This window comes from Cordyceps militaris (genome assembly GCF_000225605.1).
Source record: "Cordyceps militaris CM01 unplaced genomic scaffold CCM_S00010, whole genome shotgun sequence".
Taxonomy (NCBI): domain Eukaryota; kingdom Fungi; phylum Ascomycota; class Sordariomycetes; order Hypocreales; family Cordycipitaceae; genus Cordyceps; species Cordyceps militaris.
This window is the reverse complement of record NW_006271978.1, coordinates 416355-432441: the sequence shown is the minus strand read 5'-3', so window position 1 is coordinate 432441 and position 16087 is coordinate 416355. Positions and strand designations below refer to the sequence as shown.

Sequence of the window (16087 nt, the reverse complement as noted above, 5' to 3'; positions counted from 1 at the left end):
TTTCCTCCTCTTCCCTGTTTTCTTATGGCGCAGCAAGGGTTTCGTCCTCTTCGCTGTTTTCTTATGGTGCAGCGAGGGTCCCGTCATCTTGGCTGTTTTCTTATAACGCGAGCTGTTTGTTTGGCAAGAGAAGGTTCGAAAATGGAATATATCGACTGTATGCTGAACGACGGTGGCTGCAGAGCTGGCTTGTGAGTGGTGTAGTCGCTCTGCAGGCTGGAGTAGAGCCGTGGTGTGTTTTCCAGGAAGAGAGCTCCTAAAGCCTCAAATTTGTACACACAAGCAAAGAGTGACTGTGTCAGCCTAATAGAAGAATGACAACGTGGAATGTTCTTAAGGGGGGGGTCGTTGTGCGCTGTGCGCTGTGCTCAGCCATGCGACATATGGACTTCAGAGTTGGACCTGTGACGGATACGTGTCATACCACCTGATTATGCGTGCCCGTCATTGCTCTCAGGCTGACCGTCGCAAGGACAGTTGACTTGCTCATAGTGCTGTGCAACCCAAGCCAGCCGACGTCTGCCTGTCTCCGGACCCTTGCACGCCAACGGCTTCGGATCTTCTTTGTGTTTAGAGAACGTAGTACAACAACTCCTTGCTCACGTGCTCCCAGCGGTTGGGACTTGCATCGTTCAATCTTGAGTCCATGGTCTGTGTTTCCTATCAGTTTGCCTTGACCGCCTGAAGTTGTCGGGACAAGGCCAAAGTGGAACATGATAACCCGAAGAACCTTGGGAGACTCTGTTGTAGGTTTCCCCAAGAAAATCAATAAAAGGGTTTACTCTGGAATGGCTTTTAGCGCCAACGGTTCCTGTCCGACGTTTGACAGGCTGCCAGGCGCCCAGTACTATGTACCACCCGCAACCTTGACAACCCAGTACGTCTGACAGCAACTCCTACTTCAATAATACACTTACTACCCCTACTTCTTTCGCTTCTATACCTACTACCTCTTTTGTCGAGAGGATTATTTTCTATTGTTTCCGACTCTGAAAGGCAGCCCTGAGGAACTCGTAGCCAAGTGCGACAAGATACTAAGAGTGTGTTCTGAAGAAAGCGGCTTAGAGCAGACGCAAGAAGCGTTCAAAGCAGCTGTGGCTCAGAATGTCAAGCAATAATGCGACATCTTACTGGCGAAAGGAAATATCGACGCGGTGATCGAGTGTAAACCCAAGTTTCTCTCCTTTGTAGATGAGGGAGGGGGTTGCATGATGATGAGAGCAACAACTTGATCGAAATCCTTCAGCTCTTCCTTGCGCAGGCCGCGGGAATACGGCACCATCGACAGGCTGATCTTTGACGTGCGGCGGATAAAGGGCATACAAAGGCTGGTCAACGCTTCTGAGGAACGTGGCAACAGCCACTGACACGTTACTAAAATGGTGTGTTACCAGCGCTGACCTTGGCACCGTGGGTGAGGACAGATATACAGCGCTTCAAGACTGTGGTTGCGTTGAATAAAGACGGCGGTTGCGTTGGATAAAGAGGCTGCCTTGGATAAAGACAGTGGTTGCCTTGAATACAGACAGTGAGTGTGTTGGACTGCGGTCGCACATTAGCCAAGGTCCCGCCATTCAAAACGTGTGCAACTCGGAGTATGCAGAAAATTCATTCCTTACTTGTCAAAACCTAAGTGGTGCCTAAAAGTAATCTAGAATAGCACATGTTCACCCTCAGTTCCAGGCAACGATTGGATCCATCCCGTCACACACACCTCTCAACAAAGCAGCCTACCCATCGCTCGCGAGCCGCCTTTGTCCCGACGGAAGCAGCCGTCCAATAATTGTCTCTTTTATCGCTATTTTCTGGCCAGTGGGCCGGCCCACGTTCTATGGGAGCATAACCCACTGCAAACCTCACCATGTCGACAACTTGGGCGGTCAACCCAGTGAAAATCCCGAATTTATTTACAGAAACAAATTTTTGCTTCCCTCGGCTGCAAAAAGAAAAAGCAACCACTGCCTGCCGCAGATGTGTAGTTACTCCGTAAAACAAGATGCAACAGCGGTGGAAAATAAGACTCCCCATACTCTGGGGACTGGGGTAAATACACCAGGCACGGGCCCCCAAGTTCCCATCATCAACCCTGAACAAGTGTGGGGAGTGCCGAGAGAGAGGCTGAAGTGGACAAGAAAACTCTATGTAGTTATGAGGGAAATGCAAATAACTAGCAGCCTTCAAAAGGGACAAAGATGCAGCTAAGAAAGCCGGAGCAGTAGCCGGCGTCGCGCGATCGGGAGGGGCGCAAAGTGGCGGCGCCTTCGGAAAGCCAAAGGGAATAAACCAAAAACGCCACCAAAAGAGGAAAAAAGGAAAGCTGAGCTGTCAAATTGCATGCCGCAACTACATACATACGCCGAGCCTTTTTCAAGCTCACCTAGTCCGGGATCTTGAGCAATTAGCGGCTGGCTTGTGGATTCTAGTCCTGACTCTTTCTGCTTGCCAAGACCCAGCAAGGCATGTTACTCCGTTGGATAATGAATGACGGCGTGAAATGGAGAGAAAAATCTCTTCACCTTCCCAGGGCTCCCCCAGATATCGTTTTGAAAGGAGCCAATGAAGCGTAGATAATCGGGAACCCCACGGGTTCCTATCTGATGCAACGCGGCCCTTGAATCTTGCGTCTGGGGCGTCGTGGAACCATCTTGCCTTGCGTCGACTTGTTCTGGTGCATTGCGCTCAATCTTTCCTCATTTGCTGCAAGGACCCTTGGCAGAAGGCGCTTTTCTGCTTCTACTTTTCTTGGCCAGAATCGGCTGACGTCGGAGGAGCGAGAGTTGACGAACCCCCTCCTCCTAGCAGAAGCTACCCGCCCCCAGAGTTTTCATTTTTTTATTTTTTTTGCTGGAGCCCTCTATTATTTTCACAAACCTTTTATACCTCCTGTAGTCGTGCATTCTCCAAGCTTACTTTCTCTTCTCTCCTCCTTCTTCCTGTCGTCTGCTGGGTGCTTCACACTTCCTCGCTTCAGACCACGACTGTGACAGCAACCATGACCAACAACCAAGACATGATCGAGAAACCGCGCGCCGGGGTCGATACCACCGTCGCCGATCCAGAAAAGATCCAGGAAAGGTCGAGCTTCGAAGACGATGCCTCCAAGACGCCGCAAGTGGGCGTCGTAGGCGATGCGCACCCCGGCGACGATGACAACCTCTTTGGCGGCGGCAAGACCTACCGCACCCTGGGCATGTGGGACACGACGCTCGTCCTGGCCACCAACCAGGTCGGCCTCGGTATCCTCACGCTGCCCGCCATTCTCAAGACGCTGGGTCTCGTGCCCGGCCTCGTCGCCATTGTCGGGCTCGGCGTCGTGTCCTGGTACACGGCCTACGAGCTGCTGCAATTCTACCGCGCGCACCCCCACGTTGTCAACATGGTCGACATGGCACGCATTGTCGGCGGCCGCCCTCTCGAGCTCATCTTTGGCGTCGGTCTGCTGTTCAAGGTCATGATGACGTGCGGCTCCGCCACCGTTACCCTCTCGATTGCCTTCAACACGCTGTCCAACCACTCGACCTGCACCGTCGCTTTTGCCGCCGCTGGTGCCTTTTGTTGCTGGGTCCTGTGTCTGCCGCGCACATTCAAGTTTGTCGCTCAGGCGGGTTTGCCCGCAACAATCAGCATCATCGTGGCCGTCTTCATCGTCATCATCAGCCTTGGCGTAGCGGGCCACCCCCGTGGCGAGGTGCAAGGCTGGGCCAAGGAAGTGGTCATCATCGGTCACCCCAGCTTCCGTGAAGGCGTTACCGCATGCCTCAAGGTGTGCTATGCGTATGCTGGCAATGTTGGGTTCGTCTCGTACATGGCCGAGATGAAGAATCCTTCCCGCGACTTTCCCAAGGCCCTCACGATTCTGCAAGTCTTCTCCGTGCTCCTATACGTCCTCACCGCGGTGACCATTTATGCTCTCTCCGGTCAGACAGTGCGTTCGCCCGCCCTCGGCTCCGCCCCCGATATCCCTGCCAAGGTCGCCTATGCCATTGCACTGCCTGCGATTCTATCCACGGGTATGGTCTTTGGTCATACTGCCGTCAAGTACATATACGTCGTTGTCCTGCGCGCCACCAAGACGACGCACCGAGCCACAGAAAACTCGCTACGCTCGTGGGGGCTCTGGGTTGGCAGCGCCAGTCTGTTTTGGGTTCTTGCCTTTGTCCTGGCCAGCGCCATTCCCATCTTTGACTCGATCGTGTCCATTTCCTCGGCGACCTTTGTGGCATGGTTCACATTCGGCGTCAGCGGCGTTTTCTGGTATCATCGTAACTGGCAGGAAAAGTTTGCCCGCAAGAATATTCCCCTAGCCATTGTCAACGCCCTGCTTATCCTCCAGTCGCTGTTTATGAATGGCGTCGGCATGTGGGCGTCTGTCGAGGGTCTGCTAGACGTTTACAACACGCCCGGCAAACTTGAGGGCTCTTTTACCTGTGCTGATAACTCGATTTTCTGAGGTCGTCGAATTGAGCGACTTGGTGGCGGCGTTTGGAATATGTATATAAAATATAGCGAATCATGAATTCCTCCAGGCCCGTTTATGCAATGTTGAGTCTGTCGATGTATACCAGCAGTCGTAGTTCTGGAAGCGCTGTTCTTTGACGCATTGTAGGTGTTTCCGGGTTCGTGGATATCATGTCAGTAACGCCGCGGCATGGTGTCGCTGTCTCGAGATATGATTCCGCTAGATGGACAATTTTTCCCCGTTGTAAAGCGCGCTCGATCCTGTAGCTCGGTCAGTTGCTCTTGCACGTTTTCCGGCACATATTCCCCAACGCATCACACCCAAGCATAACGCCCAAACAACTGCGTGCAAGATTTCTTCTATTTCCTGCCCATTTTAACACAGGTATATGTACAATCCGTAGTCGTCGTCCCTCCCCATCACAGCACCCGCTCTGTTCGAGTCGCTCAGTTGCTGCGGGCGCCTTCCTTGGACTCTCGCAGCTCGTCCATCTTGGCGACTCGCTTCTTGAACTCGACGTACTGGCACTTTTCGTAGCTATGTCTCTCGTCCTAGCGAAAACATACAGTCAGCATCGCTCGTCACAGGTCTCCATCATTGCACGCTTGCGGTTCGTCGTCTTACCTCGCACTTCCACGGGGCGTACCACGTCGATTTGCGGCACCTGTTCAGGGGAATCAGGAGGTGGGCGCAGCTATCTCTGTAGGCGTGAGGGAGGCGAGCCTCGCTCATCTCCTCGCGGGTTGCTTCTGCAATGTTCTGCATTAGTCTCAAGTCCGGGTTCCGTCAAGAAAGCCCATCCCGTCGGGGCGGTTGTCGAGTTTGGGAAGGGATACGTACGACGCGCATCGGAAGCTGTCTCGGTCGCCATGATGGTCGTGGGTCAATTGAGTCGCCTGCTTGATCGTCGAGGCCGGCACAGGAGCGGAATTGTCGTCGTGGGGATAAATTGCCGTTGGATTGAGAGCTCTTGAGTCGCTGTTTGGCGGACAAAGTTCGGCCAATGGGCTGGCATAGATGTGGGGTCCTGAGGCAGAAACCGGCCAGTCAGTGGAAGCGCATTGCCAAGAATCACTGCTTCAACAACCTGAATATTCCCATGGACGACTGGCAATAACAATAAGAAGCAAGAACGATGGAGGAGAAAATTTAAGATGTTGACGTTGACAAAGGCTCCAAGACTCATACTCGACCATGTTTCATCCGTTCGTGGCAGGTCCAGCCACCTCTTGTCACTCGTGATACTCGTCATGCTGCGACAAGTGTTCCTCTCAAAACGTTCTGCGGCCTCACGCACATCTGCCGAAGCAGATCCAATGGCCGTCTTGATTCGGTTATTTTTTTTCCTTTCCTCGCTGCTCACGGGTGCTCGCAGACCGCATTTGTGAGTGACTCATTCATACCTCTGTCCAGTGTTCCTGCCCAGTAGTCAGCCGCCACCACGCACCCACCGCCATCAAGAAAAATCCACGACGACGCAACCGCAGCGTCTGGCACCGCTGATATACATGGCATTCTGCAGCGCCAGCTCATCATGTCCTTTGCCCATCGTGGGGCTAGGTTGACGCCGTCGTACCCAAATTTCCGAGTTTAGCCCAACCTGGGTCTAAACGATTGGCCCACAGCGCTCCGTGGAAGAATCGTGAGCGTTCTGCTGGCGCCCCCGGTTGGCGGATTCACGGCCACATCCTTGAACACACGGGACGAGACGACGCGGTCGTTCTTGTTCCTGACCCGTGTCGCATGCTCCATGAAACGCGGTCGCGGTCGGCACGTCAGAAAGCGTGTCCCACAAGGATTCTCGATGCGCGCCACCGTGGTTGTCCTACGCAACAAGAACCCTGTTGTTCATGCCACAAATTACTAGTTGACCGACGATGAACCACGTCTGCTTGGATATATAAAGATGACATTCATTACCTGTAGATTTACTGCACACCTTTCGTCACTATTGTATTTTGACCACATCTCGAAAATCCTCTCTCCTCGCCCTCCAATCTCCTCCTCCACCACTTTTGAGAGACGCTCATCCACAGCTCCCAGCGTCACTCGGCCATTCTTTACCGGACTGAATTCTTCGCTTCTTCTTTTTCCGATCTGCATTCAACATTCTTTCAACTATACCCCATTTTGAATCCTTTTATATCATCTACCTATACTTTTTAATAATCCCATCATGACGCCCTCACAAGACATCATCGCCTGGCTGGTCCCGGCACCCAACTGCCCGGCCGCCGAAAAGGCCGTCTACATGGCCGAGAACGCCTCCCGTCTTGTCCCCTGCGCCGATTCCGCGTTTCTCTCCTCCCGCATCAGAACCAGCCTCCTCGCCAGCGGCCCGCCACGGCACGCCCTCGCCCTCACCTTTACCACGCAACCGCCCCGACGCCACGGCCGCTTCGTCCTCGGCACCGATGCCCGCCACTGCGACATTGTCCTCCCGAAGCTGGACGGCGTCGCCCCGCAGCACTGCTCCGTCGGCTTCGATGACCTGTCCCGTCTCACGCTCGACGACTTCTCCGAGACGGGCACGCAGGTCTGGTACGACTGGGACTGCGCCGGCGACCAGCGCGACTATTCGTGGGTCCTCACCAGCGGCTACACCCACGGCTTCCCCAGCTCGGTGCAGTGCATCACCATCGATATTCAGGGTGTTCGCTTCCAAATCATCGCAAATGACCACTCCTCGGATGAAGAGGCTTTTGCCACCAAAGTTGACGTGCTTTGCGCGCAGGAGGAGCCCGCTGCTGCACAGCTCGATGCGTTCTGGGGCGAGCAGCCGTGTACATCACCACTCCATGCCCTTGCGTTTTCCGCTCTTCCTGTCCTGGGACATATTCTTGTCAAGAGTCTGGGAGACAACCCCGACGGCGAAGTCTATCTCTGGGACATGGAGCGGCCGTGGGAGCCTATGGTCAAGGCATCTGCCTAAATGCACTCTCACACTATGCCTACGTACATCTTGCTTTTTAGCCATTTCATTTGTCACTCACGTCGGAAACCGGGTCTCACAGAACATGTCACTTAGGCATCCGAGATTGATGTATAATATTTTGATTGCTTTTTTATGCCTGTCCTTTCCTGGTACGGAATAGTTCAAAACTTCCATCCAGAGCAGTTCGCTTCGAACATGTCTTTACATCTCTTTGATTCAAAAGCAAAAAAAAAAAATACAACTGACCCAAGTCCTTCTTTATACAAGAGATGATGTCCTTCTCATTGATCGCGTCGTATATTTATTCGTCAAACACAATCTTTGTTCCTTCAGATGTTGCTGCTGCAGTCTCCTCTTCAGCCGCCGCAGCCGCCCGTTCTGCCTGCGCTGCGGCCTTGGCAGCTTCTCGCTTCTCATGTGCTTGCTTCTCCTCTTCGGAGAAGAAGCGCGTCATACTGAACTCGGGAGCACGGCGGCGCTCGAGACGGCGATTTGTCTTGGTGTTGCGGCGCATCTTGAGGGCGTGCCCCTCCTGCTGCACCAGCGTCTTCTCGCTGGCCTTGTCGAGCATGGTACCCTCGAGACTCAAGTACGTTGTCTCGCCACTCACACCAACGTCAAAGTTGCGTATTCGAAAGCGGATCTTGCCCTTGACCTTGTCGCCATGAGCGTCAACCCAGAAGCCAGTACTGTGAATCTGATGCACGACGCCATGTTCGTCGGGCGCGACAATAGACGCCGTCTCCTCCATGCCCTCGGCCTCGGGGTCCTCGTTAGACACCCACTTCCACGACGGGGGTAACCGGCGTGCCTCGATAGAGGCATTGAACTTGCCAAAGCATACCACGCCAATGTGGCCCTCGGTTTGCAGGTTAACGCTACCTTCCATCCATGCGCCGCGGCTTGGCACAAACAGGTCCACGTCGGCGGTGATCCAGCCAAATCCCACACCAAACTCGCGCTGCGACTTGAGCGTCGTCTCCTCCTCGTCGTTGGTGGCGGCGCCCACTCGGCCGGGTTCGTCGCCGAGCGTCACATTCTTGTAGTTCATGAGAACGCCCCGCAGCGAGGGCACGTACTTGTTCTGCAGGTGGCGCAGGTAGTGATACTCGCAGTTGGTGACGGGCTGGGCCCATCCGATGGGGTATATGGGTTCGTAAAGCGAGACTGTTTGCGAAAAAAAGGGGAATTGCGGCTCGGCGGGGATGTCGGGGGGTTGGTATATATTAGATATGTAGTTGGTAGCAGGCTCGTCAAGGTCCATGAAATCATCGGCTGCTTGAGCAGATACAATTTCCAGTTGCGATTGTGCCATGCCATCCTCGGCATCCGTGACTATGACAACGACGTCGTCGCTGTCCGTTTTGGACTTTTTCTTTTTGCGTTCCGACTTTTTCTCACTGTCAACATGCTTCTTTTTGGATTTCTTCTGCTCGGCCTTATCTCCATCCACTGTGCTGTCTTGCTTGCTCTTTTTCTTTTTCTTTTCCTTCTTGCCGGCTACATCTTCGTGTTCGTTGCTAGCATCGGCCGAGACGCTCTTGGACTTTTTATGCTTCCGCTCCTCGGGATCGACAGCGGCGTCCTCTTCGCGCGAGCGCTTCTTGTCCGACTTGTGGGATTTTTTGGCCTTTTTGTCTGCCTTCGGTGTGACAGGCTCCGGTGAGGCCGCGGCCGGCATAGTGGCAAAACTAATTGTGGCGAGGTGCTGTGGTTGCAGGTTGAAAATGTGAGGTGCAATCTTCAATCCGTCTTCAAGCAGCTGGTAAATTTTTTGCGGTTTCGTTATCGATTGCTTGGGTGGGGCGTAACTAGTTACAATTTACTTATTAGACCCTGGAGATGGCCTCAGATACCCTACATTCGGAACCGTCGATTATCGGTAATTCTCTCGCGAAACTACCAGTCTTGTGTGGATTTTTTCTACCAGTTGGGAGATCTGAAAGTGGTCATTTCTTCTTCTTGGGGTTTTTCGGTCCACAAATACCAGCTGCGAATGACGGCCGCATCTTGAGGCCTCCTGCATCACTTTGTATGACGCTAACCTTGGCTGCTCGGCGTCTCGAGTTTACCTCATCTCTTGCATACCTAATATTCGTGTACTTACACGGACCTCCCAACCAGGACCACCTTCATCGCAAATCAGGGAGCTACACGCGAGACTTCACAAGGGCATTCATTGTTTGGCCGTGATAGCTTTCCGTTTGCTGGGGGGTACCGCAACTTGGTGAAATGGCCCTAGGTGTGAACATGCAACAGCCGGATCAGATTGCTCAACTTGTTTGTCGCATTAGTAATTGCCGTTTCAGTCACGGGTGCATGGTGGCAGGGAGTCGCTGGCAGATCAGATACCAGGGTTCGGCCCGCCCGCATACACGTTGAACTCGAGTACCCAGAACACTGGCTCAATGCATTGGTGTAAATTTGGCCGTGCTGTGGCAGAAATGTGCGCAAAGCGCGCACGGGCGGATGCTGAAGAGGGTGGTGCAAAGTGATACTTGGTGAGATGTTTGAGAGTTTGGCTGTTGAGCGCAGGCGAAGAAGGGAGCATCGCCATTGTTAAATGTACCACCAGCCTCATCAGCAATAGCCCGCTTCACCGAGGAATTACTGTCGTAGCCGCTTCCGCAAGTGCAAATACTATGTCTTCAAACGGTAACGGCAGACGAGACGGACATTCCAAGCCCCGCCCCCACAGTTCGCCGAGGTTCTACGAAGCCAACCGGTTGGTGCGGCCGAGTAAGTACCTAACTTAGTGGAAATGCACATGACTAATGCCTACCAAAATGCGCTGGCTGATGGGCGGCCGATTGCTAAGGTTTGGTCAGATGCATGCGGCTACTAAATCCAAAATCCATTGCACCAGTGGCACCGACCCTTGTTTCCTATTCTCTTCATCTCATTCCCTTTCTTCATATGACTACTGGCGACGACTGTCCAATCCTTCCCGACCCGTCTTGCCAATCTAGAGACCTCGCTGCCATTGTTCTGCTCACGCTTGTTTGCTGCCATTGATGCCATTGTGGCTATCCGCACCCCTCCGCCACCATGCCCTCTCCCACAAGCAACGGCTTGACTGAGACCCATCAGCTGCCGGCATTCTACTCGCCGCGCACTGCGCCTGTCGATGCCGGCGCCCAGTATATCAAAGGCGCCACCGCTCCGGTCGACGACCTGTCGCTCTCCCCCGCTGGCGCCGACACGCCCTCGTCGCAACCCCCGCCACCGTCCCTCTTGTCGCCGGCATTCACACCTCCGGCCACCCCCGGCACACAGACGCCCAAGAGCCGAGCACCTCGAAGCGTCCCAGTTGACAGCTCTATCCCTTCGGGCGGTTGCGGCTCCAAGAAGCCCCGTCTGCTCGAGAAACTGCCCGAGGTGCAATGCCTCGTTCGCGCGCGCATCCCGACCGTCAATGGTACCGAGATGTTTCTGCATCTCTACACCAACAACGTCGACAAGAAGGAACACCTTGCTATTGTATTCGGCAAGCATATCCGCAGCAAGAGCTTGGATGCGCCGCGCGAGGGTGAGACGGAAATGGACCGCATGATTCGCGGCGCCTACACCGGCCGTCTGTTTCCCGGCCGCACTACGAGCGGCATGGGTAGCAGCGAGCCCAGCACACCAGTACCGGAGCCCGCAACCACAAAGGCCGCGGAGCCCCCGTTGGTCCGAATTCACTCCGAATGTTATACCGGCGAGACGGCTTGGTCTGCGCGATGCGACTGCGGGGAGCAGCTCGACGAGGCTGCCCGCCTGATGGGCCTGCCCGATAATGCAAGCGGCGGAATCATTATTTACTTGCGCCAAGAAGGCCGCGGCATTGGCCTGGGCGAGAAACTCAAGGCGTACAACCTGCAGGACCTGGGTTCCGATACCGTCGAGGCAAATCTGCTCCTCCGCCACCCTGCTGATGCCCGCAGCTACGGACTGGCCACGGCCATGCTGCTGGATCTCGGCGAAGACAGTGTGCGGTTGCTGACGAACAACCCCGATAAGATTCGTGCCGTTGAAGGACCTAACAGGGAGGTGGTTGTCAAGGAGAGAGTGGCGATGGTGCCACTCTCGTGGCGTGGCAAAGGCGGTTTCCGAAGCGAAGAAGTGGAGGGATATCTGAAGACAAAGGTAAGCTCAATGCACCACGCTATTTAACTGTAGCATCACAGACTAACAAGCTCGCCTCAGATTGAGCGAATGGGACATATGTTGGACATGGGAGGGATGCCACACTAACAAAATGACTGACATGATTGGACATGGACAACAGCATTGCACATATATGGCGTTTTTAAAGGGGTTGATTTCGAGTCAAACTTGGATTCGTATTACAGCAGCGAGCTCGCGCGACCATATAACGAAATTACATATAAATACCAGTCAATATCTGGGGCTTGAAGCGAAGCAAGACAAGGCAGAGAAATGGTACAACGACGCCATTTTCATGCGTCAACTTGCCCCTATCATTGTGCTGCAACTGGTCGTGTGATTTAGCTAGGCTGGTGCATCGCGTCCACAGGCCACCTGATGCGCCGCTACGACGCGCCCCACCTAGAAATTTCGCTGGTCGTGGGCTCTGCGGCGCCTTGAACCATTTTATCTTGTGTAGACCTTTTTTTCTAAGGCACCCGCCATGTCCCCTTTTCAAACTAAACTACACTTACTAGGATGAAATACTGAAACCGGACGCGGATTACGATGTCATTTGACGATATCCGGCTGCGGCTGGTTATTCGCAGGCACACCGTCCCGGACGTGAAGCTCGTGTGGCCTTGCTCGCCGTCGGATGACTTAACCATCGCCAAGCTGCTTGGTCAGGTCAACGAAGTCGTGCCCCTCGAAGGCGGCGAATGGGGCCTTGAGGACTACGCCGTAGAGCTGGGCGACGGCAGCAACAGCGCCAGCTTTGAGTGCCTGCACTTTCAGCTCGTGTCGCGCATCCTCAAGGATGAAGACCAAGTTTTGTAAGTGCGGAGTGTCAGACAAAACGACGACGAAGCTAATCTCTCGAGGTAGAATTCGACCACTCTTGAGCGACGACCTCAAGAGACGACGACGAAGCGGACGACATCAAATTTCCAACGGCGGCAAGCACCTGGTTGACGGCATCGCCTTTGGTAGGCCCTGGCTTCATTTACCCGGGGACCGCCCAGCTCTCGAGCTACCGCCGCGAAAACGGGCGCGCATCACATACGGCGATGAAGATGAAGACGACGACTCGAATGCGGGATCCGAATTTGACGCAGACTGGGACTCCAACGAGGAGCTGGAAGCCGACGATGCAGAGCACGCTAGTGGCTCCTCGTTTGAGGACGAGCAGGGCGACGACGACCTGCTGCAAGAACTGGAGCTTCTGAAGCAGGACAGGCGCGATATTTCCGAGGCATCGAGCGACAATGGCGACAATGAGGACGTGGGATTCGGCCTGCTGCCTATGCTGGACTCTATGGCGGCGCTGCGCATGGCGTTTCCCAACCTTCCTTCCTTCATCATCCAGCAAGAGCTGCGTCGACAGAACCAGGACGTACAGGATGCTTATAAAACTCTGGCGCAGTCGTATGGGCCGACACTTAGCTTTGACGAGATGATGAACTCGGTTCTGACGGCCTCACGACCACCGAACACACCTGTTGTTGCGCGACTGAAATCGATTGGCCAAGACTTGCCTGTGCAGCCACCTGCAGGCCGACGTCTTATAGAGGTCGTGGAGAGTCAAGGGGAGGATGACGTCGGAGAGGATCCAAACTTGAATGAAAGCGGCAAGGTTGTTGGTCTAGGTATTCTCGACGTTGATGTCGGCTCGGACAACGAGAGCAACAGTTCCAGTGACAGTTCCAGCGACTCGGACTCGGATTCAGACTCCTCAGGTGGTGCTCCCCATCGACATGCTGCGGCCACGTTTTTGGACTCCGATTCTTACTCTGATTCAAGTTCTGATTCTGACTCGCAAGACGAAATATCTATGGCCAAGTCGCGAAATCCTGCCCAGACTTTTGTGAACAGCGAATCTGAATCTGAATCGTCAGATAGCGACTCTAGCTCGTCAGATGAATCTGACACTGGGCCAACGGAAATTTCTACGTCGAGGATAAGGATACAGACACTCTCCAAGGTTGTAACACGGCCCACGCTACCGGTGACTGTACCTGTGCCTGCAGTCGACCCTGGGTGCGGTCTTAGCAGGACACAAAAGCGAAACGAAAGAAGGAGGCGCAGCAAGCAGAAGCGAAATTCAGCCAGCGGGTCGGAGGCATTACTGGACTCTACGCCGGACGACATCATGGCTATCCTCGAAGCCCGCAAGACAGCGCTTCTTCGCTCGCTCGCCAGCGAGCCCTCGCAGCCCGCAATTACAGAGTCTTTGATTTCGGCACCGTCGGCCAATGAGCTGGCTGACAAAGCGCCAACTCCGGCGACAAATGGCGTCCAGGTACCACAGACAAACGGCGAATCCGCCAGCCCCTCAACAAGAAGACTAAATCTGAACACGGGGGCTAGTAAGAGATTACTGTTCGGTGCTCTTGGTCTGAAAGCGCCGAAAAGCAAAGCAGACGAGGAGAAACTCAAGCAAGCTTTAATGAAGGGTGTCAAGCCTCTGACTAACAAACGACTGGTGGAAGAAGTACAAGAGCCAGCGCAGCCAGATACCACTATGAAGGACAACAGTTGGCGAGAAAAGATTAACTACCGTGCAGTTGAATGCTGTCACAATGACATTGTACTGAGTGAGCCGCCGTTTCCATTTGTGCAGCGTTGGGATCCGCAGCAGCAATACACGTCGATGCGCAAGCGCAAGCGCCAATCACAACAGTACGACGACTACGAGGACGACTCGCTGGTATCTGGAACGCCAGCGAAGACGATCTCGAATAAAAAGAACAAGGTTGAAGAGAAGACAGTCCATGCCGACGACACCTCGATACTGCCAAACGGTCACATCAACGATGCCGAAGCTGTGGAAGACTTGCCCCCCCTGCCTTCTGATCTCACATCGCTAGTGTCACTGGAACAGAAGACTGTGACTCCTGGTCAACTCATCACCTGGAAGCAGTTATCCATGTCAAAAGCGACCAGCTGGCAGCCTCAACTGGCCTCGTTCACGGGCGTTGTACTCGCGGGATCCAACAAAGACAAGATCAAAGTACTTTTGGCGAAGCGTGACCGGGAAACGAACGAGTATGTCTACGACGAGCACACAGGGCAACGAGTCTACGAAAAATTTGAAGCACCGATGCTTGACGATGAGGAAGATGGCGAAGCAGACGATGGACATCGGACTGTCACCTGGTTCGAGATGATGGAGCCACGACTGATTCCCGGATCAGCACCATTAGGGTTCGTTGAGGCCACAAACGGCACTGACGCGATAGGAGAGGTAAGCGCAGTGAATAGCGGGCATGTCTTGACGGGCCCAGCGGAGACGCAGCAATCGCGCGCCGAAACCCACGCGAGCGCAGATGGTGCCTACTCGGCGTCAATCCACTCGGCGCAGCGCCCGCATCACTTCGAGCTGCCCCTGGCAGATGACGGACTGATGAGCGCGGCGAGCGACAGCCTGGACACGGGACGCGTGTTTGGGGCGCCTGGGTCTCCCGGAGAGTGCCGGCCACGACAAGAAGCTGCTGCTGACAAGGTGGCAACAGGAAATCTCTCCGGGAAGCCGAGTGTAGACAACGAGGCCGACACGACAGCACACGCCCAGGACGAAGCGCCACCCAAGCCGATGGCGACGAAGGGGACGAAGAAGAGGACGGAGACGGAGCCTGCGGCTGCCTACAATGGCGATGCTACTACGGTTGTGCCGTCCTCGCTGGCTCAGAATGCCAACGATGGTGACGAGGACAGCAATATGGACATGGAGGTGGGCGACTCGATGGCGTGGTATGATGACGCGGTGGTCCCAGAGACGCTCATCGACGCCGCGGTAGATGCAGCGGCAGCGGCCGATCCGGGGCTGCTGAACAGCAGCCCGTTTGACTCGCTTGAAGACCTCTTCATCACGGCCTCGTCGTCGCGGCCGTCCCTGGAAGCGGCATCGGCCAGCTCGCTGCCCAATCTGGCGGCAGCCGCGCCGAGCGACGCGGAGTATGAGGAAGCTATGCGGCGGCTCGACGACGGCTTCTCGTCGGACAGCGAGGCCCCGAATCTGTTCCCCAACGCGACGCAGCCTACGGCGGCGGCGGCGGCGGCAACGAAACCCCCGGCCGTGCGCATCAGCCCGCGTACACAGGCCAAGGCGAAGAAGAGCCGATGGGTGTTGCCAGAGGGCAGCCAGGTGATTACGCTGAGCTCTAGTCCTGTGCAGCGACGGCCATCGCCACCGGCAGCTCGTAAGAACGGGCCAAGGCGGCGGAGTGCCAGTGTGCAGCTTGGGGAGGACGAGGGGAGTCTGAAGCAGCGGGCGAAGCTGCGCAGCCAGTCCCGAGAGCGGCAGTGAAACGGAAGCGCGAGGTGGTGTCGTGTGGTGTCGTGTTTATGCGCAAGGATGAATATACCCCAGAGCAAAAAGTTTCAGTCTCTACGAGTTGGGCGCATTGCTACAGTAGACCAGATGTATAGTAAATGTATGGTGTTTTGAGTATGCTGATCAATTTCGCTGCAGTGAGGGGTGAGGTTCCAGAAAGGGTTGATGCGTGTGGGCACTGACTGGAGGATAGGCGCGGGTTTCACCAGAACGACCCCTGTTTCTTCAA

At 54.8% G+C, this 16087-nt stretch overlaps 6 protein-coding genes across 6 annotated transcripts; 4 read left to right on the top strand and 2 right to left on the bottom strand.

Moving 5' to 3' along the window:
* Positions 1 to 2992: 2992 nt before the first annotated feature.
* Positions 2993 to 4450, top strand: CCM_09656 (amino acid transporter; the record flags this gene model as incomplete). Its single annotated transcript, XM_006674789.1, has 1 exon — positions 2993 to 4450. One exon carries the CDS (start codon positions 2993 to 2995, stop codon positions 4448 to 4450), a length of 1458 nt encoding a protein of 485 aa, XP_006674852.1.
* A 455-nt stretch (positions 4451 to 4905) lies between these two features.
* On the bottom strand, positions 4906 to 6427 carry CCM_09655 (NADH:ubiquinone oxidoreductase, B18 subunit; the record flags this gene model as incomplete). The annotated part of the gene is made up of 7 exons (XM_006674788.1): positions 4906 to 4980; positions 5084 to 5218; positions 5300 to 5486; positions 5823 to 5958; positions 6083 to 6284; positions 6324 to 6347; positions 6380 to 6427. 7 exons carry the CDS (start codon positions 6425 to 6427, stop codon positions 4906 to 4908), a joined length of 807 nt encoding a protein of 268 aa, XP_006674851.1.
* A 208-nt stretch (positions 6428 to 6635) lies between these two features.
* CCM_09654 (uncharacterized protein) lies at positions 6636 to 7391 on the top strand (the record flags this gene model as incomplete). Its single annotated transcript, XM_006674787.1, has 1 exon — positions 6636 to 7391. The coding sequence occupies one exon, from the start codon at positions 6636 to 6638 to the stop codon at positions 7389 to 7391; it is 756 nt and encodes a 251-aa protein (XP_006674850.1).
* Positions 7392 to 7695: 304 nt separating this feature from the next.
* On the bottom strand, positions 7696 to 9075 carry CCM_09653 (RNA polymerase I subunit Rpa43, putative; the record flags this gene model as incomplete). The annotated part of the gene is made up of 1 exon (XM_006674786.1): positions 7696 to 9075. The coding sequence occupies one exon, from the start codon at positions 9073 to 9075 to the stop codon at positions 7696 to 7698; it is 1380 nt and encodes a 459-aa protein (XP_006674849.1).
* A 1367-nt stretch (positions 9076 to 10442) lies between these two features.
* CCM_09652 (GTP cyclohydrolase-2) lies at positions 10443 to 11630 on the top strand (the record flags this gene model as incomplete). Its single annotated transcript, XM_006674785.1, has 2 exons — positions 10443 to 11522; positions 11583 to 11630. The coding sequence occupies 2 exons, from the start codon at positions 10443 to 10445 to the stop codon at positions 11628 to 11630; spliced, it is 1128 nt and encodes a 375-aa protein (XP_006674848.1).
* Positions 11631 to 12092: 462 nt separating this feature from the next.
* On the top strand, positions 12093 to 15831 carry CCM_09651 (uncharacterized protein; the record flags this gene model as incomplete). Its single annotated transcript, XM_006674784.1, has 2 exons — positions 12093 to 12358; positions 12411 to 15831. 2 exons carry the CDS (start codon positions 12093 to 12095, stop codon positions 15829 to 15831), a joined length of 3687 nt encoding a protein of 1228 aa, XP_006674847.1.
* Between the last annotated feature and the right edge of the window lie 256 nt (positions 15832 to 16087).